Source organism: Equus quagga, chromosome 17 (assembly GCF_021613505.1).
Source record: "Equus quagga isolate Etosha38 chromosome 17, UCLA_HA_Equagga_1.0, whole genome shotgun sequence".
Lineage (NCBI taxonomy): Eukaryota > Metazoa > Chordata > Mammalia > Perissodactyla > Equidae > Equus > Equus quagga.
Window position 1 is genome coordinate 39,001,651 of NC_060283.1, and position 24,674 is coordinate 39,026,324.

Sequence of the window (24,674 nt, forward strand, 5' to 3'; positions counted from 1 at the left end):
GAACAGAATTGGGATGCTGATTTTATTTGCAGGCCTTGAAGTGGCAGAAGGGGAAGGAAGTGAAAAGCTAGTAAGCCAGCTGAGCGTTCCACTTCCCTCTTCAGCGATGAACAAAAGGGGAACCTGACAAAGAAGCTCGGACCGCCCAGGAAGCAGAAACCCAACCAGCTACTCACTGTGTTTCCTCCGTGGCCACCGGCTTGACGTAATAATCACTCGAGTAGAGAACCACATTGGCCACTTGTTCCACTGCAAAGGGAGGACAGGGGTGGGTGACTCAGGGTGGGGTCCTGCATGCACATGCATGGTGCCTTCTGGGGCCGAGGTTGGGCCTCCCTCTCTAGTGACCATTTGAGTCTGCTTCTCAGGCTCGACTTTCTCAACTCAAAGCTTAAAGGCTGAGATTTCTGGGGCCACGTCTGTTCACCAATAAGCTGCTCTGTGTCCACTGCCACCCATGGGCCAGTCTCCTAACAGTGCACCTCCTGGGAGACCCCTCCTCTCTGCAGAGCCCACGGTGTATCCCTGAGCATCCTTCCACGGCACACAATCCTCCAGCATCCCAGAACTCATCTCTTTCTCCCAACACACCCCCTCCCAACATTCTGTGTCTACTGAATGAATGTCTCCTTCTGGTCGTCCATGCTGGACACATCTGGAGGTGCATGGGATTGATGCAAGGGTGTAGCATGGCGGGTAGGAAGGTGGCCTCTGGAGCCAGACCACTTGGGCTCAAATTCCAGCTTAGCTGTCAGCTGTGCCGCGAGTTACTTAACTCTTCTAAGCCTCAATTTTCCCATCAGAAAAATGGGGGTGATAATTGCATCTAACTCATATGTTTGTTGTGGTTTTTGAAAAAGATGGTTTTTAATCTCCATTAAAATCAAACTTGAGGGGGCTGGCCCCGTGGCTGAGTGGTTAAGTTCACGCGCTCCGCTGCAGGTGGCCCAGTGTTTCGTTGGTTTGAATCCTGGGCGCGGACATGGCACTGCTCATCAAACCACGCTGAGGCAGCGTCCCACATGCCACAACTAGAGGGACCCACAACAAACAATATACAACTATGTACCAGGGGGGCTTTGGAGAGAAAAAGGATAAAATAAAATCTTTAAAAAAAAAAAAATCAAACTTGAGGGGCCGGCCCCATTGCCTAGTGGTTAACTTCAGCTCGCTCCACTTCAGCAACCCGGGTTTGAGGGTTCGGATCCCAGGCACAGACATACATGACTCATCAAGCCATGCCGTGGCAGCAACCCACATATAAAATAGAGGAAGATTGGCACAGATGTTAGCTCAGAGCCAATCTTCCTCACTAAAAATAACCCCCAAAAATCAAATTTGAGGATTAAAAGAAACAAGTTGTTGAGGGACCAGCCTGATGGCATAGTGGGGTTAAATCTGTGTGCTCCACTTGATGGGCTGGGGTTCATGGGTTTGGATCTGGGGCACAGACCTATACACCGCTCATCAAGCCATGCTGTGGCAGTGATCCACATAAAACAGTGGAAGATTGGCACAGATGTTAGCTCAGGGCCAATCTTCCTCACCAAAAAATAAATTAAAAAATTTAAAAATAAATAAAATGACTAATTTAAAAAAAAAGAAACAAGCTGTGTGACGCTCTGAGCACTGTGCTTGGCCTGTAGAAGCTATTAACATCTTGCTTCAGAAAAGTCACCAGCTTCTTTCAAAAATTAGTGGCTTTCATGTTAGGATTCATAAAACTTCGAGAAATAATTTTAAATCAAAGTATCAAATGATACTTTCTCTGTCCTGCTACTTTGAGGAGCACTGTACTGGACACTACATACAACATGCTAAATAAATAATGCCAGGTCCTACAACACTTAAAGGCATATGAGCTCACCCAGCAGAAAGCCATAAATTAAGCATTCATATTAGCACTAAGAAAAATCTAGAGTTCTTTAGTATGCATGCATCAAAATTCCTGAACCTTGGGGCTGGCCCCGTGGCTGAGTGGTTAAGTTCGCGCGCTCTGCTGCAGGCAGCCCAGTGTTTCGTCGGTTCGAATCCTGGGCGCGGACATGGCACTGCTCGTCAGACCACGCTGAGGCAGCGTCCCACATGCCACAACTAGAGGAACCCACAACGAAGAATACACAACTATGTACCGGGGGGCTTTGGGGAGAAAAAGGAAAAAATAAAATCTTTAAAAAAAAAAAAAATTCCTGAACCTTATCTATGATGGACACACAGGGAAAGAGGAAAGTAGTGGATGACACTTAAGGTGCCCAACAGTCCTGATTTGCCTGGGACTGGCCCCATTTAGCCCTTAAAGTCCCCCAAGCTCAGTCCTGGTCGACCAGGACAGCTGGTCAGGCTAACAAACTGTAAGTCTAACTTTGTCTTGGTCATTGAGCGTTTGAGTTAGAAGTGAACTAGAGGTCACCCTCCAGGTCATTCTATTGTGTCTTTTTTATGCAGCCCATATAAGACGGTCATATGAGGCCATCCCCTGCATTTTGATGCCCTTTGAGCTGAGGAGGTGTGTAGGAACAGCAAGGGGGAGGCGCCTCTCTGCAGGATTCTGCGAGGCTTGGCCATCACATCCCGGCGAGTCAACAGTAGCGCTTTCCCATTTATAAAGCACTTCCGGTGTGACCAGTCCTCCGCGCCTCACAAACCTGGGAGGTGGACCGGAAAGCACTGCCGTGGGTGACAGTCGGGAGTCAGAGAGGACTTGCAGCACAAGTCCCCAGATTAAGCCAGTGTCCTCTCTCTGGTGCTTTTCCCCCTACGCTGCGCTGCACCTGTCATCAAAACTCATCACCAACCCAGGAAAGAAAACCCCGCTCATGGCTTCCCCTGAGATCTGGCACAGGGGCTGCTCGGACGGGAAGACGGCCTGTCAGGGGTGTGGTCCCAAGACAAAAGATGCCCTAAGCTGGGCGCGAGGCTGCGTGGGGTGACACTGAGGGCTTTCCTCCCTCTAAGGTTCTGCCGTCCATGAGAACAGAGACAAACAAGCGGTTCCAACGACCCAGGAGGGCCTCATCCCACCAGAGGTGAGACCCTCGGGAGACACGATCAGATTGAGAAATTCTAGAAGACTCTGCCCTCCAGTTTGGAGCCAAGGTCCTACCTAATGCTTTAATCTTCTTCACTGTCTTCTCTGTGTTATTGGTCACCGTCACGGTCACAGGAATGGGTTCCCCGTGGAAATAGATCTGAAAAAGTTGGCAGATATGTCAGAAAAGGGGAACAGAGGATGGTACTATCTTTAGTCTCGCGGCCTTCCAAATTCGTCTCAATCCTCTAACTAGAATAAAAGTGGCTGAATTCCCATACTTTGAAGGTAGATAAAGTGATAGCAACATGTTTTTTTAAAGAAGGGCCTGGAACACATTCTGCCCCAGCTGTTGGATGCTGTGGAGGATGATGGTGACCAACGTGGAGTGGAGCAAGGGTGCTCCTGCCCTGATGCCCACGTCCTGAGAGTCACGGCAGAGCTGGCCAGGGGTGTCCTGAGTGGAACCACGCAGTTATGTGGGGCAGAATGAGTGAAATGAAAGGAAATCAGTGGGGAAGCCCAGTGGTAGAGCTCTGCTCAGCAGTGATTCTTGTGTGATCTAGGCCCAGGTGGGCACGCCTTTGCACGTGTGTGCATGCACACATGTGTACATACACACATGCACACACATGTGCATACACAGAGGGTGTTAATGCAAGCCAGTTTGACCCTACTCTAAGGGTCCCCTTTACGAGCTCCAAATTATGAAAAAAAGCCAATCGTTCACAAATGTTGGTTGTTTTTCCCTAGAAACCAGACTCCTTGCAACACCTACAGCCGTGAGGGCCCCGGGGCCTGTCCCCAGGCCTGCTCCCATATGGGACACAGCCATGGCCGGTGAGTTACCTCTTTGCTGAGGGAGACTGCCAGGTGCAGGGGCTTGTCGGACATGAAGAACTGCCAGGCGGCCTCTGCTCGGGGCTGGGGACCCATCTTGGGGGGCGCATGCTGTACTTTACGGATCAGTAAACTCACGGAGCTCCTGCAGACAAGAGGCCACCAACAGTGCTGAGACCATTGCCCTGGACTCCTCAGGATGCCCTCCCAGGTCCCCCTACCCACACTCGTGTCGGGATTGCTCAGGAATGCTCCCAATAGACACCGGAGGAACAAGAAGAGGTTATCAGATGGTGGGCTGGGGGTGGGGCCTGAGGACCTGGTTTCTGGTCCTTTTTCTGCGATTTCACTGGCTGGGGGTGTGGGGCTGGTCAGCTCTCTGGAAGGTCACTCCCACCCTTGGTTAGGATCCTGGCTCAGCTCGCTCTGCGGTGAAGCTGATGTGGGAATGTGTCATGTGCCTATGTGACGGGCTTCAGAGCTCTCTAGAAATGTGATGCACTAACACTGCTACTTGTTACTGTGGGTATCGGCAGGTGCGTGTGTTGAGGACGAGGAGAGAGTGTCGAGGGCACGATTGGAAACTGTGTTCAGGTATGAGAGGAACGCTGAACACTAGGGGCCAGGAGCACAGAGGGAGGGGAGTTATTGCCTAACGGGTGGAGAGTTTCTGTTGGGGTGATGAGCACATTTCGGGTATAGTCTGGGGTAGAGACAGTGGACAGGGGTGTCACTATGGTTACACAACACGGCGAATGTACTTAACGCCACTGAATTGTACACTTAAAGATAATTCAAACGGTAAACTTCATGTTAGGTATATTTGACCACAATAAAGGAATTATGAAAGAAGAAAACTGAAGAAAGAGGGAATCGGGCAGCTGTTAGGGGCTTACATGAGCCCTTGCGGTTGCTAACTCCCCTGCCATTTTCTTTTGGATTTTGCCCCAAATGATCAGCCATTGACCCCCACCCCGTGTGTAGCCAGCTCTGCCCTGACTGCCCTGCCCTGGGGGTGCTCTATGACTCCAGCCAGGCCCCATGGGAAGAGCTCTGCCACACAGACAGAAAATGAGGGGTGGGTTCTTATCCCCACTCTTTGTCCCGTAGACCCCTCACCTATTCCCACAACGACACTCTTACTTCTTGGGAGTTTTGTCCTCTTCGCCATCTGTGCTGTCTGTGGCAAACGCTTTGACCTCGAAGTCAACACCACAGCTCTGCAGGGGGCAAGAGAGCAGGCAGGCCCAGGTCAGCACTTCCCTTTCCGGGGGCCGCGGCGGGTCGCAGGGCACCCGGGGAGGTTATGTGGCCCTCTTTCTCAGCCACATCCTTTCAGGGTTGCACCATTAAGACGCGATTTTGAAGCGTGCTAGTAAGGAGATAATGACACGAGCACAAGGAGAGTGCCATGAGCCCGCGACCCCCAGAGGAAGGGGACTCGGGACTCTGGATGTGTCTGCAAAGTGAGACTCACACATCCTGGCTGGTCCCCGCCTCCCACCACCTCACACAGCGCACAGGCCCCCGCCCCGACATTTAGTTGTCCTTCTTAGTTGTGACTCTGTGTGTATGTCACTGACAGGGCCAGCAGGGAGTCCACGGATGCCCATGCTGGCTGATGCGCTGACCCCAGCGGGCAGCTGCTGTTCAGCGGCAGCCAAGTGTCGCCAGGCTGGAACAGGGACCCAGTGCCGGCAGCTCTTCCAACTTTTGCAAAGAAGCTGGAAATTGGATCCGGAGTGAAATTTTTACATTACTCCTGATTTTGACACTAACTAAATTTAAAAAATGCGTGTGCTGGCACCTTCAGCCCTCAGCCCCAGGGTGTGAATTCCTCCACAGCCTCGCTCATCGCTGCACGTTAACACATGGGATGGGGTGGGGGGCACAGAGGCGGGCATGGGCCCTTCACCAACAGCCTACAGAGAAAAAGAGGAATGGGCAAAAGCGCCTGCAGCCAGTTGTGTTGACAGTGGCATATAAGCCACAGTTTCATTGGTTCTGCAGCCATGGAATCACGGCAATCCTAAAACCCAGCTTGAAGAGCAACCACACCATTATGAACCATCACCCGGCATTGCTTAGCCGTGCTCCCGCTGTGCTCTGCTCTGCCCCCTCCCTTGCTTCTGCTCCCCTCTCCACTCCCACTTGATGCTGCTCCCTGCACAAGCCATGGCTTGTCACCCGTCTACCCTGGGCACAAGCTATCCCTTCCTCCTGATATGCCCAACGCTTCTCTCTCTCTTTTTATACCTGACAAACTCCCATGTATTCTCCGGGCCCCAGCTCAAAGGTCTCCTCAGCTGTAAGGCCCCAAGGCCCCCAGGCATGTGGATGCTCTGCTCCCAGCCTCCTCCGGCTCAGTTCATACCCCCTTTCCCAAAGCCACCTCGACACCTCCTCTCCTGGGACAGAGGAAAGGGTGGCACTATTTTTGGTGGCCCCCACTGTGATTAGTGACCTCACCCTCCTCCATCTTGGCTGCCCGCATTCCTGTTTTCCTGGACCAGTGGCTTTCAAACGTTTCAGGCCACTGTCCATGGGAAGAAGCAGTTTATAACGTGTGGCCCAGTAAACAGACACGCGTGTGTGAAATGGTTCTCATGAAATCACACTTAGCTTCGCTGGGTGTGACTCACTCTGAGATTTCCCATCCTTTTCTGCTTCGCGTCATTCCACCCAGTCCCTTTGTTTCTCTCCCTCAGGAGCTCACGCTTGGCCAACTCAACCTCACTCTCAGCACTGTGGCAAGAGGGATCTTCTGGAAAGCTAAGTCAGAACCTATCGTTCAGAGCCCATAGTGGCTCCATCCACTCAGAAAAACAGTCTACGAGGCCCTTCGTGATCCGTCTGCTCCTCCCCACACCTCTCTGACCTGCGTCCACCACCTCACCCCTGCTCCCGCTCCAGCTGCCCTGGAACACAGCATGCATGGCGTTCCCACTGCCCAGAAGACTCTGCCCTAGGATGGGATGGCTTCTCCTTCACCCTCCTAGGGAGGCCTTCTTTTTTCTTTTTTTTGGGTGGGGAAGATTGACCCTGAGCCAACATCTGTCGCCAATCTTCCTATTTTTGCTTGAGGAAGATTGTCGCTGAGCTAACATCTGTGCCCATCTTCCTCTATTTTGTATGTGGGATGCTGCCACAGCATGACTTGCTGAGCAGTGTGTACATCCGTGCCTGGGATTCAAACCCCCCAACCCTGGGCTGCCGAAGCGAAGTACGTGAACTTAACCACTACACCACCGGGCTGGCCCCGAGAGGCCTCCGTTAAACATGCAGAACAAGCGCCCCACCAGACTCTCCATTCGCCTCTCACAAGCCTCTTGTTCTCCACGGCTCCTGCCGTCCTCGGGTGTGGCCTGTCCCTATTTGCTATTTGTTCTTATCTGCTGTTCTCCACTAACCCATGAGACTCAAGAGGGAAGGGACCCCACTGTTTTGTCCACAGGGTTGCTCCTGGTTAACACTCACTGAAGACAAGTGGTTGGTCCATTACGCTGTCTCTCTACTTTCGTGTATGTTTGCAATATTCCCTGATAAAAGGCTATTTTAAGAAGTCTTTAAAAGGAATGAATAAATCCATGGCATTTCTTCTGGAACTAACCTTCCCGGTATCCTGTGGAGCTGGCTGTAACATCACGGAGCAGGGTAAGTAGTCAGGAAACTGTGGAAAGAAAGAAAACAACATTTCTTTCAGAGGGGGCTATTCCACAGGAAACACATATTCCTCGTGAAAGGTTGGAAAATGGAGATGAGGAGCAAGCAAAAAGGAAAACGTGGCCACCCATATTTCCAACATCAGGAGTAACGTTGACACAGCTATCCAAAATGTCCTATGTGCTCCCACACACACAACTGTGTATGTGCATGTAAGTGTTGTGCAGGAATGGGACTGAATGCTGCACATGTCCTGTTGTCTGCTTTGCTCACTGCACCAATCCTAACCCTTCTCAGAATGCATCATGACCATGTTTCCACGCCGTGAAATAGAATTCTGCATTACCATTTGGAGGGCTTCTGTAACACCACGTGTAATTTAACCCATCCCCATGGTTGGCTGGTCCTTCATTAAATGGTCTTTATTTTTTTGTCTTATAAACAATGCTGCAATAAATATCCTCTTTCATACACCTTAGTACAGTTCTATCCAATTAACTCCATGGGCTACCCTCCTAATAGGGGATTGACAGGTCAAAATCACGTTTTTAAGGTTTCAATACATGTTGTCGCCAGTAGGTTATGTCACTTCAAACTCCCAATGCATGGGAGCACCTAGGTCCATAAAACATTTTTTTTTAATTGTGGTAAAATACACAAAACATAAAACGTACCACATTCCGCAGCATTAAGTACAGTCACATTGTTCTGGACTCATCCCCACCATCCATCTCCAGAATGTTTTCATTGCCTCAAACTGAAGCTCTGAACTACCCACTGAACACTCACCCCATCCCCGTCCCCCAGCCCGTGGTAACTTCCACTGTACTTTCTGTCTCTAAGCATCCGACTACTCTGGGTCCCTCGTATGAGGGGAATCATACACTGTTTGTCTTTTGGGGACTGGCTCCTTTCCCTTAGCATCTTGTCCTCAAGGTTCATCCATGTTGGAGCATGTGTCAGAATTTCCTTCCTTTTTAAGGCTGGACCATATAACTCTGGAGGAGTCTATAATCTTAAGACACATAAGCACACCAGTACAGAGGGAACGAGAGCTTTCCCCACGTGGAGTTCACGCCCGAGTCTGAGAGGCATGATGCTGGCACGTGTGTAGCCAGGTTTCATGGGGGGAGATGTGGGGCCTCAAGAGACAGGAAGTGGCTTATCCACCGTGACCCACGGAGCTATAGACAAGGTTTCTTGTTTTGTTAAGATCTCCTGCCCGAGGGAACTCTGTCCTCTTTAGAACTCCCCGGGGCCGACCGAGGGGCACTTCTCTGAGCTTTCTTTTTATAGATGAGCAAGAGAAAAAATAACGCAGGCACTTGTAATTAGGTGGTCGGGTGAAAGGAAATATTTAAACCGTACTTTGAAAGGGTGCCTTCGAAGGCTGAGAGGCTATTTTCAAGGACTTAAAAAAAGACAATCACAGCCCGTGCAATCCAGAATTTCCTCCGAGGGTGCAATTTGAAGGCCCACAAATATGAAGTCATTACCGTGTCCCCTTTCCTTGGTTCCCAGGACCATACAAGGTGCTGTGGGCAAGGGAGCCCGGGCAGGGGGTGGGTGGGGAGAGGGGTCACCCACCGTGAGCAGGAAGGGGTACGTGTTGCCCCCCAGCTTCTTGATCAGGCTTTCCTGCAGTTTTGTGTGGGTGCCCGCGGCCCCCACAGGAGGAAACGCCTGGACCCGAGAGAAGTACAGGTCCCTGCGGAAGGTCAGGCCCATCACGTCGATGTCTTCCTGGCCGTAGCGGAAGGCGCAGGTCAGAGACACGTACACTGGAAGGGAGACAGGGAAGGGTGGGCTGGGCGGGCAGGCACGGCGCCCCCTGTCTGAGCCGAGTGAGCATGCGGCCACCACCGACACTGTCGGTCACGGTGTCCGACCTGTAGCATCTGGAGGGGGTGGGAGACAACAGCCATATGCCCAGCCAGTCCACACACTTTGGGAGAACCAGCACCTTCCTCGGGCTTGTGTTAATTACTCCAGAGGGGCGTGTCAGAGGACTGCAAGGTACCTCCCCGAACCACATCATTTTACCACCTGACTCCACTGTTTCTTCCATCCCTCCCCCTCCCTCCTCTTGACCCACCAGCTCAGGGACCTCGGGAGATTTTTCAACAGGGTTAAGTCGCTTGGCTTCTGAGGGCAGGATGTCTGGATGGAATTGAGCGTGAAGGTAAGAAGCAGAGAAAAACAGCGCCAGGAGCAAAATCCATCTGTGCCAGAGCTGGACGCGGGCCCGTGAGAGGAGCTGGAAGGGGCTCTTGGACCAAGTGGACGATGAAATCAAATCCGAGAAGAAATCCTCCTTCTCGCATTGCTCTGGAACGTGGGAAGCGTCCCCTGAACCAACTCTTCGGAAAATTGTTTGATTAAACAGATGTAAATTGTGCTCCCCGTGGACCAAAAGAATGATGCGTGGTCAATAAAACCACACAAAGCACGCTCTTCTTGAACATAAAACGTATCAAAAGTGCCCCCAAGTCCTTGGGAGTCGTTGGTTGAGCATTTTATCTGTGTCCGCCCCGAGGATGACCGTCCCTCGCTGCTAAGTTTAGAGAAGCCACTGATCACTGGCCTGTCCCTCATCCGATGTTTACAAGAAGAAGGGCCCAGAGGTGAGCCGGCTGTATGCCTCCCTCACCCGACAGCGCTGTCCTTAGAGCAGGTGCCCTTCCCTGGTGAGCGCATGGGCCTGCAGGACTCCAGCCGGGCTCCTCCTGGTGCCCAAGAGGAGCAGCGCCCCCAGGAGGCAGTCGGAGACAACGGAGGGAGGCGATTTTCAGCCACGATGCTGACAGCCCCACATCTGACACACTCCCTTGGGCACATCCAGGGTTAGGAACAATCCCTCACGGTTGCCGGTAGCAACCAATCAAAAAGGCATATTTAGAATGGAACTGACTCAGCGACATTATCAGAAGGATAACTTGAATCTGCTCTAATTTAGTTTACGAACTGTTATTAGTACCAAATTACTTGTCACACACATCCCAGCTGCCGGAGATCTTCAAGCGGGCTGTGATGCTGTGGTTCAGAACCACCGCAGTAAACAGAGAGAGAAATTCTGCCTTCCAGCTGGCTCGATCTCCCCCTTTGCGGGTAAACGCACCGAGGAGCCCTCCTGAGTTTCCCCGGCACTGAACTCCGTGACACAGGGGCCAGCGCACAGCTGATGGAGCTGACACACCTGGGCTCCAGCTCTGACTATCTTGCCACCCACCCAGATAGGTGGCTTCACCTTCATCTGGAAAATGGGGACAGTGAGCTCTGACGTGAACAGGACCTGTGACATGAGGATTATACCAGGGAGTGTGGGCAAAAGGGCCTGGCGGCGAATGGGTGCACAGGAGAGGGCCAGCTGCTTCCCCATCGCTCCTGCCTCACAAATGCCTCCTTCCGGAGCCAGCGGGAGACTGGGCTCCTCCACGGAGGACAAGAAACTCCTCCTCACCTTTCTTTCCCTTCACCAGCTCAGGATCCACAAAGACGACACCATCTACACCAAAGAGAGAGAACAATGAGGATGGAGGAAATGAAAGAGACAGAAGGCCTTCTTTAAATGCAGATATATGTAATTGCACATGTAATCCATCTTCATTATATTAGAAAACAAAGTCACCCAAACTTCCACTCCCCAGAGATACCCAATGTCAAGATATTGGGGGAGAATTTTTTTCAGAGGTATATACACCTATATGAATGTTTTTCCTAAAAAAATGAGACCCTATTATACCTATTGTTCAGTTAACTGCTTTTCTCACTCAGCTATATATTGCAAACATCTCTTCAAACACACACACATGTATATAATATGTACTAATTACGTTAATGGCTATACATTCCTCCATTGAATGGATGCACCATAAATTATGTAATTAACCCCCTCTTGTTAGGGCATTTGGTTGTTTCCAATTTTTTCCATTATCATTAATATTGCGATCAACATCCTTATAGACACATCTTTATACACATCCATGGTAGAATTTAATTTGGCTTTTGATAACATACTGCCAAACGACCTTCCAGAAAGGGTTTTGCTGAGGGACATTCTCATCCTCAGAGCCTAACATTGTCCGTTTTTTACACTCTTCTTTTCTAAATAACTATTTGAGTTGAAATAATTATAGATTCACAGGAAGTTGCAAAGATAGTACAAAGAGGTCCCCGCATGTCCTTCATCCAGTTTCTTCCAATGGTTACTGCTTGTAGTGTAATTACAGTACAATATCAAAACCAGGAAGTTGACATGGATACAATGTGTTTATGCTTCCAAGTCATTTTGTTACATGCGGAGATTTGCTTCACCACTGCTGCAATCTGGGTACAGAACCCTTCCCTCACCGTAAAGATCTCTCTCTTAGGCTCTCCCTTTGTAGTTGCACCCCACACCATCACCATCCTTAGCCCCTGGGCAACTACCGGTCCATTTTCCATTTCCATAATTTTGTCATCTTGAGAATGTTTTATAAATGGAATCATACAGTATATGGCCTTTCGAGATTGGCTTTTTCCAGCCAGCATAATGCCCTTGAGATCCAGAAGCTGTTGAGTGTGTCCACAGTTCACTCTTTGTCATTGCTGAGTGTATCTCATGGTAAGGATGGGCCACACACAGCTTCTTTAACCTGACTCATCTACTGAGGGACATTTTGGTTCTTTCCAAATTGGAGCTAATGCAAATACAGCTGCTATGAGCAATCATATCCACATTTTTATGTGGACCTCGGTGAAAATAAATTTATCATTTATTCCTGATAAATGCCCAGGGATGTAATTGCTGGGTCATATGGTAAGCATATGTTTAGTTTTTTAAAAAATTGCCAAACTATTTTCTAGAGTGACTGTTCCATTTGATGTTTCCGCCAGCAATGGATAAGTGATCTAGTTTCTCCACAGCCTCACCAGCATTTGGTATTATGACTATTTTTTATTTTAGCCATTCTGAAAGGTGTATAATAATATTTCATCATGGTTTGAGTTTGCATTTCCCTAATGACTAATGCTATTGAATCTTTTTCCATGTGCTTACTTGCCATCTTATATCTTTCTTGATGAAATGCCTCTTCATGTCTTTTGTCCATTTTCTAATCGGATTTTGGGGGTTTTCTACTGTTGAGTTTTGAGTGTTCTTTATATATTCTAGAAATGAGTCCTTTTTCTCCCCTACACTTTTTAAAATTGTTTCTAATCAGCCAGTGGCACCTCACTGATGTTTTAAGTTGCAGTTCTTTGATTAGATTATTAGCAAAGCTGATTTTAAAAATACAAAACTAGCAGTTGTCTGCTGACTTAAAGGAAAACCAGCCTTAAAATCTTACTCCAAATTCAACTTACCCACAGGCTCCACTTGGTCAACATGGTCTATATAGTCTCTCTTCCCCAGGTAGATGGTCACCTGTGAGAAGAACAGGTGTGGATTGTAAATGGCCAGAGGACGCAGTGAGCTAAGGCGTTCATCTTAAGAATCAGCAACAAACAAAATATTTTCATGAGTTGTGAACAGAGGAGCTGCCTGGCGTTGCAGCTCATCCATCATCTCATCTCCCTCTGCTCTGCTGTGGCCAGAGATGGTGGATTGCAGGCAAGGTGTGCTCTTTCCTCGGCCCTCATCCTGTCTCTTTCTATGACCCTGGCAGCAAAGGTCTCTTTACCAGCCCTCTTTGTGGGAGAGCATGGGTTGGTTGACCACCACCCACCACTTTAACCCACAGGACTGTGAGTGCCTTGGTGGTCAGAATTCTGCCTTTTATTCATCGTTCAGCCATCACAGTATCTACCACAGTACCTGGTACATAACAGGGATTCAATCAACGTTTGCTAAGTGTACCGAGTGAGTGCATGCACCCCGGCTAGGCTTCTTCTTCCCTACGCCTCTTAAATCCATATTTTTATTTCCATGAACACCCAAAAGCATTTTTGTTGGCCTTAAATCATCTCCTATATTTGCCCCCTCATATCAGATGTTCTGCAGTGAATCCCTATGTCTTCTGGGTTATTTGTATTATTGACGTTGAAGCGCCTGAAGGACAGCATGGCCAGGTGACCGGGACAGGGGGTGGGGGAGGTTTGGATGTGAGTGGATGCTTTCTGGGCAAAACTCTTCAGTGTATACGAAGCCCAGAGCCCAGAGGATGCTTCTGGAACTGTCAATGCTTTCACCTGCAGGTGAATGGCCACCAGATGGGGACTGGTTGATGCCAGAAAGGGTCTTACAAGGACCTGACCCTCAAGAATCTAGGAAGACGTTGAAACATTTGAAGCAGGATGACAGACCTGCAATGAAACAGCATTTAGAGTGCTTGGCATGAAACAGCCGGCAGGAAGCTGAGCACTTTATGCTATTTCATTTACCCTCACAACAAACCTGTGAGCTAGGGATTAAGCCCCTTTCATGGAGGAGAACACTGAGACTTGGATCATGTCAGCAGCAAAGTAGAGACCGCATTGGCAAGGGGAAGCCCGCTAGGCAGCTGACTGGCTGGGAGGAGGGAGGAGGGAAGAGTAAACGGGCACGAAGCAGGTGGGTAGAGAGAGTGAGTGTGTCTTCTTTAAGCTCTGGCTGTGCAGGAAGAGAGGAGAGCTCGAGAGGGGAGAGGGTCAAGGCGTGTTTGTTGTTGCTGTTTTATAAAGGACTTATTGTTATGCTCAGGGAAAGTCCTGGTAGAGAGGGAGAGGCTGCAGACACAGCCCAGGAGGGAAGTGATGGCGGAGGACCCTAAGGAGGTGGTGGACCGTGGGACCCAGGGTGTAAGCGGCACGCATCTCAGATGGGAGCAGAGGCCCCTCCTCCTTCTCCTGCAACCGGAAGGGGAGGGAAAGGACAGGGCCAGGTAGAGAAGTGGGGCTGAACAATGTGAGTCTGCAGCCCACCTGCTGCTTGCCCACCCGACAGCCACCTGCCCCTTCTTCCTGAGAAAAAGTCACCAGATGTGTTCAGAACCCACCACCCCCCATGTGGTCGTGTGTGAAGGAGGAGGCCAGCCCCAGAGAGCGGTTTTTGATTGGCTGGATCCAATTATAATCATCAAATCCCTTTGGCTCGGGATAGGTTCAGGGTGGGCATGTGACCCAGTTTTGACCAATGAGATGTGAGAGAAGTGTGCAGGAGGGCTGCTGGGAAAATACGTCCTCCCTCTTGAGAAGAGACCCCAGCAAGCAACAGCTGCTTCCTTCTCCTGGAAGGAAGTGAGGCTGAGACACCCAGAGCTGGGGCAGCCATCGTGCCACCCGCCATAGGATGAAGCTCACAGAAGAGGGGAAGGTGGAGGGAATCACAAAAAATGGACCCAGAGCTCTGGCACACAGTGCCTGGGGCCATACAGGAGTTGTAGTTGAAACGATCCTAATACGTGAGACGTTAATTGATGACTTACTTTTCCCCCTATTTAGAAATTTAGAAAAAATTCTAAATTTCTTGGTTCAAAGGATGTCTCTCTAGGTGTAAGGAAGAAAAAAGTGGGAAAAAGGTATAGCCCAGCAGGAATGGTTTCTTTCCTCTTCTGCCAGAAGTCAAGATAAAGTGCACTGGAAAGACACAAGTTGGGAGAGAGTCTGGAGAAGAAAGATTGAGCGGCACTTAACTTGTCACCCCAAAGAATCAGAGCACTTGACGAAAAGGGTGGAGGTCCTCAGCCAGGGGAGGAGGGGGAAAAAGGACAGTGCCCGTGCAGAGCCCCACTCTCGTGTGTCGCGTCAAGGATTAGAGAGTTTCACTTGGGCCAGGATAGGCTTCCAATGTCAACTCGAAGAATGACCTAGATCCACACTGTCCAATATGGCAGCTACTAGTTTCAGGTGGCCACTGGACGCTTGAAGCACGGCCATTCCAAATTGGCATGTGCCACATAAATGTAGCATACACACCAGATTTCAATGGCTTAGAAAAAGAATGTAAAACATGTCGTCAAAAAATGTTTGTATTATTTACATGTTGAAATGATAGTTTTTTGGATACATTGGGTTAAATGAGTATTAAGATAAATTTCACTTGTTTCTTCTTACTTTTTTTTTTTTTTTTTTTGCTTGAGGAAGATTCGCCCTGAGCTAACATCTGTGCCAGTCTTCTTCTATTTTGTATGTGGGTCACTGCCACAGGATGGCCACCGATGAGTGGTGTAGGTCTGAGCCTGGGGAACCGAACCTTGGTCACTGAAGCAGAAAACACCAAACTTAATCACTAGGCCATGGGGCCAGCCCCTCTTCTTGCTTTTTTAATGTGGCTACTAGAAAATTTAAAATTACCTACACACTTGCACTGGATAGCACTGAGCTAGATGGTCGGCCCCTAAGAAGCCACAGAGTACAGCAAGGAGACCCCATCCATGGAGGCTGTGGGGTGGACCCTCCATCAGGCTTCCATTTCAGGAAGTTCACAGCACACCTAGAGCATCTAATGGGCCCCTGATGGAGCCGAGAGTGGCATCATCTCTGTTGAGTATGCAGGTTGCCAGGATATTGGTGGCTAGGCAGCCACACTGCAGAGTGGTGGAAAGGGAGCTGATGGGCTCCCTTATCCAGTGGCCCTGAGGCCCAGGGAGATCTGAGAGCATGGCGGCTGGGATGGGTGCACAGAAGGTAGCGTGGTATTGATCCAGCATTAGGACTTTCCCCACGTAGGGAGGTGACATGATAGACAAAGGGCCAAGCGAGTGACAGGTATCGACAAAACAGTGTTTGAAATGGTAAGTCATAGGTTCGAGGCTGGCTAGGAAAGAAGTAGAATTGGGAGTAAGGGGGTGAGGGCTGAGAGATCAGAAGAGTATTAAAGGTCTCAGGACTAAAGTCATGATGAGATTTGAAGAAAAGTTGTATTTCTGCAATTCACTCATTCATTTATGTCTCATCTATCGTCCATCCAGACAGAGATAGAAAATTGGCACAGAGTTTGCCTTGACCTCACTGAGTCTTGGTATTGATTGTGTCTATTCTTGAAAAAGCTCCTTTTTTAACAAAAACAATAATTTCCATCAAACTACTCATTTCTGTACCACTCACCGACTTGTCCCGGGACGTCTTCTTGAAGATAACACGGTTTGGTGTAGCCCTACTGGTCTTCATGCTGGCTGCCATGTTAGCTGTCCCTCGCAGCGTCTTCCACCTTGGGACGCACGTCAGGTGTTAGAGGGCTGGGAAAAGGTAAAACCATCCTAAATATAAAGTCGAGAACATTCTGGGTATGAAACCTCCTCCTGAGATGCTGTGCATCCACTGGACATTTCCTTTCACCTGCGTCAACACCCACATTTGATTAAAGAAGCTCTTTGTTTAGTTTCTATTTTGCTACAGTGCACTTCTTTTTTGAAAAATCTGTTTTATTTTTTTTTTTTTGATAAGCCCCAAATATTTCCTAATGACCCTCACCGGGAAGTCCCGCCAGATTCTTTCTGACTAACCTTTGGTATTGTCACACTTGCCAGGTTGAATTTCAAATTCTATCATGATGATGTCTTATGGCCATTAAATAGAATAAGTTCCTGAAAGCCGCAATACAGCCACTTCACAAAGATTATTTTCAATATATACGAAATCTCTAAAAGTTCCATCAAGCCATTCAAACTCAGCAGTGCTTTCCTGTTCCTGCTCCCAGTCCCCAGCTTTCCAGACACTGAGGAGGCCGCCTTAGCTGTCTGGAGTTCGGTGCGCTCCCAGTTTCCTTAACAAGCAACGTCTCAGGGAAACTACACAGAAAAGGGGGAACCGGGACAGACTGGCTCCATGAGGGCCTGTCACCCTGCCCTTCGCTTTTCCCTGGGGCTGCCCCGAGTTTCTGAGAAGGTTTGTGCGAGGGCGGGCACATACCTTGTGTGACCGGCAGGGATGGGCCCAGGAGGCTAGGAGAGGGTCTCTCACCCTCCGGGGGAGCGGCCAGCCCTGCTCTGTCTAACCAGATGACCCAGAAAGGCCCCCGGCTGACGTGTGTGGGCAATTTGTAGGGAATCTAGGAGAGGGGGCCCAGCACCCAGGTCTCAATGTCCCAAAGCCAAATCCCATTTAAGGAGCAGAGTGGAAATTGGATTAGTGTTGAGCTGGGTGAACTGGTGGCTTCAGCAGTTCTCAGCATTAAGCGAGGGCCCCCCAGCCTCCTTCCAGAGGGGCCCACGGGTGCGGGAGCCGCCAAGCTCCAGCGGGGAAAGCGTGGAGGGAGGGACAATGACAACGGCTAAATGAAAGCTCCTTTTTCCCCTAACCCTCTTTGGGTTCTGGAAATAGATCGATCATCCCTTCGCTCCCACTATCACCCGGACAGGGGATTTTGGAGTGCTCGACAAACTTAATTAAACTCAGCAGGCAGCTAATGCAACCTGGGGGTGGGGAGATAAACAAAAAGGTCAAGGAGAAATGCCAGCCTTAAGACGAGCCCTCGTGCTACGCAAGCCCACTAGGCCTGTCCCTCTCCTCTGTCCCATGTCCTAACGGTCATGTCACGAGTCCTGTCAATCTCCCCCAGGGTCCCTGGAACGCGCGTGCTCCTGTTCCCAGCACCTCCACCTGAGTCCACGCCACTCCCATTGCTCTCCCGGACGGTGGTGTCTCCTGCGCCCGAGCGCGTCCGTCTCCACCCTCCAGGCCCTTCTCCGCACCGCAGCAGAGGGGCCTTCGGAGCCCGGATCTGTCACCCTGCTTAACCTCTCCCACTGCTCTCAGGACACAGGCGCCACCTTTAAAACTCTACCTGCCTTCCGCAGCGCCCCGTACCGCACTCCCGCTGTTCTGGAACAATCCTCTTCTCCTCTCCTTACTTGCTGACCCTTTTTACCCTTCAGATTTCGGCTCAGGAGTCCCTTCCTTGGGGGAGCCTTCCCCAACCTCCCGGACGAGGCTGGAGGCACAGTTGCTTTGACACTCTGTGCTAGACTATTTGCCAGTCTATCTTCCTGTACTCGACTCCAGGCTCCTTAAGGACAGGGACCTCAAGGTCCTGAGACCATGCTGTGTGGTCTCCCTCACCTTTGTGTTCCCAGTGCCCAGAACAATAGCTGCTCCTGAGAACACTTAGGGAACGAATGGATGGGACGTCGTGGCCACTAACACATTTACTAACACACTGGACTTGAATGAAGCAAGTGTAAGCAGAAAGCCTGTTCTGACCTTTGAGGTGTTAGCATCTATTGAAACACTCCACTGGCATCCCACCTAAGTCTGGACAATGCCTGCAAGGCTCTGGGTGATCCGGCTCCCCTGTGACCTCTGACCTTATTTCTCACCACCCCACCCACTTTGCTCCAGTCCACTGGTCTCTTTGCTTTTCTTCAAATCTGCCTCAGGGCCTTTGCACTTACTGTTTCCTCTTCTGGAACACTCCTTCCACATATAACCACTTGGCTCACTCCCTTACTTCCTTTGGGTCTTTACTTCAGCGTCACCCTATCCATTTATACCCTACAGGTACACCACTTGACCCAACACTTCTACCCTCCAACTTCTTAGCACTTATCACCATCTGACATACATGACAATTTAACTATTGCCTTGTTTCTTGTCTGTCCCTCTACCCCACCGTTACTAGCATGTAAGCTCCAGGAGTGTTGAGATTTTTAACCATTTTGTATCTATCCCATCTCCAGCATCTAGAGCAGGGACCTCAATAGACTTTGAGCAAATCAATGAGCCATTGGATTGCGACAGTGTAATAGCTGGTAATAGCTACAGTTGGGGAAAATCTTTTTAAATTTCTAAGGGAGAATTTTTTTTTTTTTTTTGCAGAGGAATGCCAACTTAGAAATGTAAAGGAATGATAGAATTAGAAAAACATCACTTGACAAGCTCTGATGGCATTAATCGTACCTTTTGATTTTCTGTATTTCTGATATGTTGACATCTGGGGCCTTGCCGCCCCGGGAAAGACTCAGGCTGGCCCTTTCCTAGGGGGTAAACGACTGCCTTTCCTATGCAAGCTAACCAACCCAGAGCCCGTGCCCCCCGCCGCCCCCTCTCCTCCTCTGTCTGGCTCTGTTTGGAGCCACTGCTGCCGTGCCTAACCATCCGGGCAGGCATCAGGCAACGAGGGGCAGTCCCTAGCCGCCAAAGCCCGCTGAGGTTCTTCAAATTAGCCAACCTCAAGCCTGCTTACCCCACCCCTCAGTTCTTTCCCGTGGACACCACAGAAGACTCTCTCTCATGTTTTCTCCTTGAGCCCTCTGCCTCCTGCCCAACCCTGGTGCTTCCCCATGTGGCTCTGTGTGGCAGGGCCTGCCCCCTCCTTTTGGGAACTGTGAATAACAAACTATCTTTTCAATGGTAACTGTCTCCTGATCTGTTGGCCTCATCGTACCTGAATAATAGTAAAACCTATGTGTTAAACACTGATGAAACTGTTGTTCAGACAAGGATCACTCATTGGTGTTGAAATCGCCAGGTGAAGAGTTGGTAGGGAAATGGCCGGCCCCATAGCACCAAAGTGGTGCCCGTGGATCCGGGCTCACCACGAGGGGCAGGCCTCACTGCGCAGTGGGGGCCGGGCAGTCTACATCTCAGCAGCACCACTGGTCCGACCACACGTGATGTGTCACCTCGGGTTACCTGGTGACATGACTTCCAGTTTATGGGAGATACAGGGAACAGAGGAACAAACTAAATGACACTGCAAGAGAGCTACCAGATGAATCTGGAAAGCAGCTGGTGTCTTTCCTGAGTCAATGTCATAGAAAAGGGATGTACTAGATTGAAAGACACCTAAAGGACTCAACATCCAGATGTAACGTCTGGTCCCGTGTTGGATGCCCGATTGGACAGACAGGATGTATAGGACACTTTGGGTCCATTGGGAAAATTCAAATATGGTCTAGGTGATAGGCAAGATGGAAATTACTGGAATAGTAGAGATTGTGACTGAAAACAGGTCACAGGACGGTATGTGTAATATGGTCACACTTTGCAAACACATACATATGAGCACAGATATGTGTATATTTATACATGCATGCACACACACACATAGGCGCACACACGGATACTTATACATATATGCAAGCACACATGTGTATGTTTATACATACGTGTATACACACATGCGTGTTTTCACACCCATGATATGCACAATCTGCAAGGTAGGCACTAAGGAGCTAAGACTAGTGGTCTGTGTGATGGGAATGTTAGGTTTTCACTGCTTTAAAAATTTTTTTTCTTGTCTGTAATTTTAAAATTTTGTACAATAATCATTTACTGCTTCTATAACAGGAAAGTTACAATACAGCATTGTTATAAATTTAAAAGAATATCTCATTTTTCCCTTAGAAAATACAAAAATAAGAGGAAGACAAATGGCTAGGGCCCTTGTCTCAGGGTCCCCATCAGCGGCGCTGCCCTGAGCTGCAGGACCCGGCACCAGTTTGCAGCTGCGGGGGCTCCTGGGCCCCCCGCTCCCCTACAGCTTTCTTACAGCAGGCGTCTGGGAGGGCGCAGAGGGACAGGGCTCACTCACTGACCTGCCCACGCCTGGCAGGAGGGGACTCTCGGGGGGCCTGGGCGCCAGCCCTCACTCTTCTTGGAAATGTAGTCTCTGGTCGTCACTCCCAGCTGTTGGTCTGTGATGAATTTTCCTCTGGTTGGTGGGGAAATGAGGAAAATGACACTGGGATGTTTTCTTCATCAAGCCAAATGCAGTCACTATAAATGACTGTCCTTTTTTCTAAGGTTACGAGGTGCTTGATTTTTTGATATTAAAAGTTCCTTCTTCTTTCTCCCTATCAAGGTACACTTTACCTACAGCCACGTTTACCCATTTGAAGTCTCCAGTTTGAGGAGTTACCCGTGACTATGATCAAGACACAGAACATTTCCATCGCCCCCGAAAGTTCCCCGGCAGCCATTTCAGGCACCTCCCCCACCAACTCCCCCGGCCCCAGGCAACCACGGATGTGCCTTCTGCCTTTCGTTTTGCATTTTCTAGAATTTATTATGAATTTTAGAATACAGAGAAAAGTTGGAATAATACAATAAACACCCACATAGTCAACACCGAGATTTGACAATGAACTTTCCCGGGCGTGTGCTCATCTGTCTATCGCTTTCTTCCTTTTGAATCATTTGAAAGTAAATTGAAGACATCGTGACACTATCCACAGTTATGTCAGGACGCAGCTGCTAAGCATGAGAACAAAGTGTCGTTTCTTTTATGAAATAAAGATGAAAGTAGATGGTAGTTTAGGAAAAAAATCATTACTTGGCCAAAATAAAAAGTTGTCAACCTTCCCCTACAATTCTTTTGGAAATTTACTGGTCTGTGAATTCTCAAAGTCTGGGAACCACGGGCTCCAGCAATATTTGTTGCTCTGGAGTCAGTGTCCAGCGAGATGAAGCCACAAGCCCTGTGTTTCATCTCCCAAAACCAAACGCAGCACCAGCTCCAGGGGGCGGGGGACGCTCAGCTAAGCAGCTTATGGGCTTTGGAGTTGGGTTATCGTCTTAGGGGTTTATTCAGGCACATGCACGAGGAAAACTGGTACACTCTGCTGAACAGCAGCTACAAGAAAACCTCATGTTCTCATTGCCTCAGTTTTGCTGCAGCAGAGAGCACTTGACAAGTTTGTCAAATGCATCTACGAAGCGTGCCAGGGAATTAGAGCTTTTAAAAGCCACCTTAACTGCAACATGTTCCTCTCTGTCAGTTGACCTAAAAAATGGAGGGCTGTTAAAGGCTGGGCTGGTTAATATCTGAAATCATAAATGGAATCCTGTGGGTTCTCAAGGCAGGCACAGACCCTTAACTGGCATTTTAGTTCACACTCCATCCCTTGCTTGGATCTTGCCTACAACATCCACAACAAGAAGTTGTTGGATGCTTCCAGGGGTGGGGAAATCACTACCACATTTCTTTGAAACAGTGTGAAGCGTGAGAAAATTATGACGGAATGGGCCTCCCTTCTACTTCTCTCCATTGCTCCAAATTGATGTAGTTTCTTCCAATACGAACCTTTCATGATGAGAACACAGGTGCTCATTCCTCATGGGCGTTGAGATCCTCTCCCCACCCTGCTTGACGTATTGTGCTGAGAATGGTATTTAATGCTCCAGGTTCCGTGTCACAGGAGCATCTTGGGCAAACAGCCTCAGACTGGAGTCTGGGGGTCCGTGGCCCACTGATGAATCCACCGTGACCTTGAGAAGGTAGCTTGGCCTCACTGCTAGTTCCTTTTCTTCCTGTGTGTGGGTGGGTGGGTGGGGAGGGGGCCCATGGCCTGCCCTGTCATTCAAAAGATGAGCCCCGTGCAGAGTGGAGGCAGAAGGATCCTGATGGAGGCTCTCACCGGCCCTCTCGGAGGGGAGGCCCCCATCTGCCTCAGGGGCTTCCTCACCCTCCACTGTGCCACAGGGGCCCCGACACTAGAGTCGTCCTTGATGGCAATGAGGCTGCTTCCACAGACGAATGTGGGGTAGACCACCCACTGGGTGACTCTGAGGCTCCCGGGTGGGCTGTGGGATCTGGAAACCTCCTGAGGTTGTGCAGAATCAGGTAGAGGCCTTTTGGAGGTCTGTTACGGACTGAATGTTTGTGTCCCCCCCGAACTCCCATGTTGGAGCTCTGGCCCCCAGTGTTGTGGTATCTGGAGATGGGCCTTTAGGAGGCGGTGAGGGGAGGATGAGGTCATGGAGGGGGGCCCTGCCCCGGCAGGATTAGTGTCCTCTACAGAGGCGCTCACTCACTGTCCCCACTCTCCACGTGCGTGGAGAAGTCCCGTGAGCACACAGAGTAATGGCAGCCGCCTGCAAGCCAGCAGGCCTCAGAAAGAAACCTACCTGGACCTGGGACTTCCCGCCTCCAGAACTGTGAGAAATAGATTTCTGATGTTGAAGCCACTCTTCAACGGTAGCTTCAACATCAGTCTGAGGTCTCTCGTTATGGCTGCCCGAGCCGACTGAGACAAGGGCCGTGCTCGTCTTCAGATAGATCAACCGCTATAGGTCAAAAAAGAGAAAAACCTGACACTATCCCAGTGTAAGACAGACCCTTTTTTGCTGGAACTAGATAGAGGCGGCGATGGTTGTACATTAGGAATGCACTAAATGCCACTGAATCGTTCACTTTAAAATGGTTAACTTGGTTATGTGAATTTCAACTCAATACATTTAAAACCAGTATAAAATAGTTTTGATACTGTGACCCAGTACATACACACATATACGGACAGAACAAAACGCCTATGAAACAATATTCACCCTCACTAACGTGGTTTTTTCTTACATTTTTAAACTCCTCTCCCTCTTTCTCTTTCTTTCAGAGGGTTCTGACCTGCTATCTTGGGGCTGTTCAGTTTGTTTCTTGCTGATTCAACTCCACTAAATAAACACCTCACTCAGTGTCACTCTGTGCCAAGGACTGCTCAGCGCCAGGGGTACGGCTGCTCCTGAGACGGCTGACTTAGCACCTCTCAGAACCACCTGGGCGGGAACCTGGCGGGGGGTGGTGGCTACAACAGGATTCATGGCCCCTAACTAGAAACCAGACTTTTCACAGCCTGTCTTCTTGCTGGCCTGGCTCACAGCATACCTATCTATACTCTCTTGAATCCATGTCTCTGGCAAAAAGAAGCCCAAGGCCCGAAGTCACCCAGTCTCTTCTCCACGTCCTAGGGTCAGAGCAAAGTGATGGAAGCCTGGCACCCAGGGCTAATGTTCCCATGTGGGGAGCCAAACTTACTGCCTCTACGAGGAAAGTCAACCGAATCCAGTGAAGACAAAAAAAGTCAGCAACAGACACTGCTCTGGAATAAAAGACTTAGGAGAACAGAAGGTAGACGGACCATGGCCAACTGCCAGAACGGCCATCAAGATTCCCTCTCGTCCCCACACTGAGGTGGGGCTGCCGTGCCACCCGCCTTAGCCAACGGCTCTAACAAAGGTGACTCAGGCAGGGTGACAGGTGCCCGCACACTGACGCCTGTTTTCGTGCTGTGTCACCTTGTTCCCCTTGCTGACTGCACGCCACCAGCTAGACACGAGGCCACCCTCTGCCAGGCAGCCGGAACCTGGCCAACCCACAGAATCCTGAGAAATAATGGTTAAATCATTACATTTGAAGGTAGTCTGTTATTCAGCAAAAGCTCACTGGATCCTGAGTCAAACAAATCAATTATAAAACACACTGTTGAAGCAATCTGGAAATGTGAATACTGCGCTGGATGGCGGACGACAGACT

General features: G+C 49.6%; 1 protein-coding gene across 1 annotated transcript in view; it reads right to left on the reverse strand.

The window, feature by feature from the left end:
• The window catches only part of SAG (S-antigen visual arrestin), a 28,282-nt gene extending 11,673 nt beyond the window's left edge, over positions 1–16,609 (reverse strand). The window contains exons 1-9 of the mRNA XM_046644350.1: positions 16,535–16,609; positions 12,875–12,935; positions 10,992–11,036; positions 9,119–9,312; positions 7,479–7,538; positions 5,012–5,088; positions 3,878–4,013; positions 3,104–3,188; positions 177–249 (exon numbers count right to left, since the gene is read on the reverse strand). Coding sequence (XP_046500306.1) covers positions 177–249; positions 3,104–3,188; positions 3,878–4,013; positions 5,012–5,088; positions 7,479–7,538; positions 9,119–9,312; positions 10,992–11,036; positions 12,875–12,935; positions 16,535–16,609 — 806 coding nt within the window. The remainder of the gene's footprint in view (positions 1–176; positions 250–3,103; positions 3,189–3,877; positions 4,014–5,011; positions 5,089–7,478; positions 7,539–9,118; positions 9,313–10,991; positions 11,037–12,874; positions 12,936–16,534) is intronic.
• Between the last annotated feature and the right edge of the window lie 8,065 nt (positions 16,610–24,674).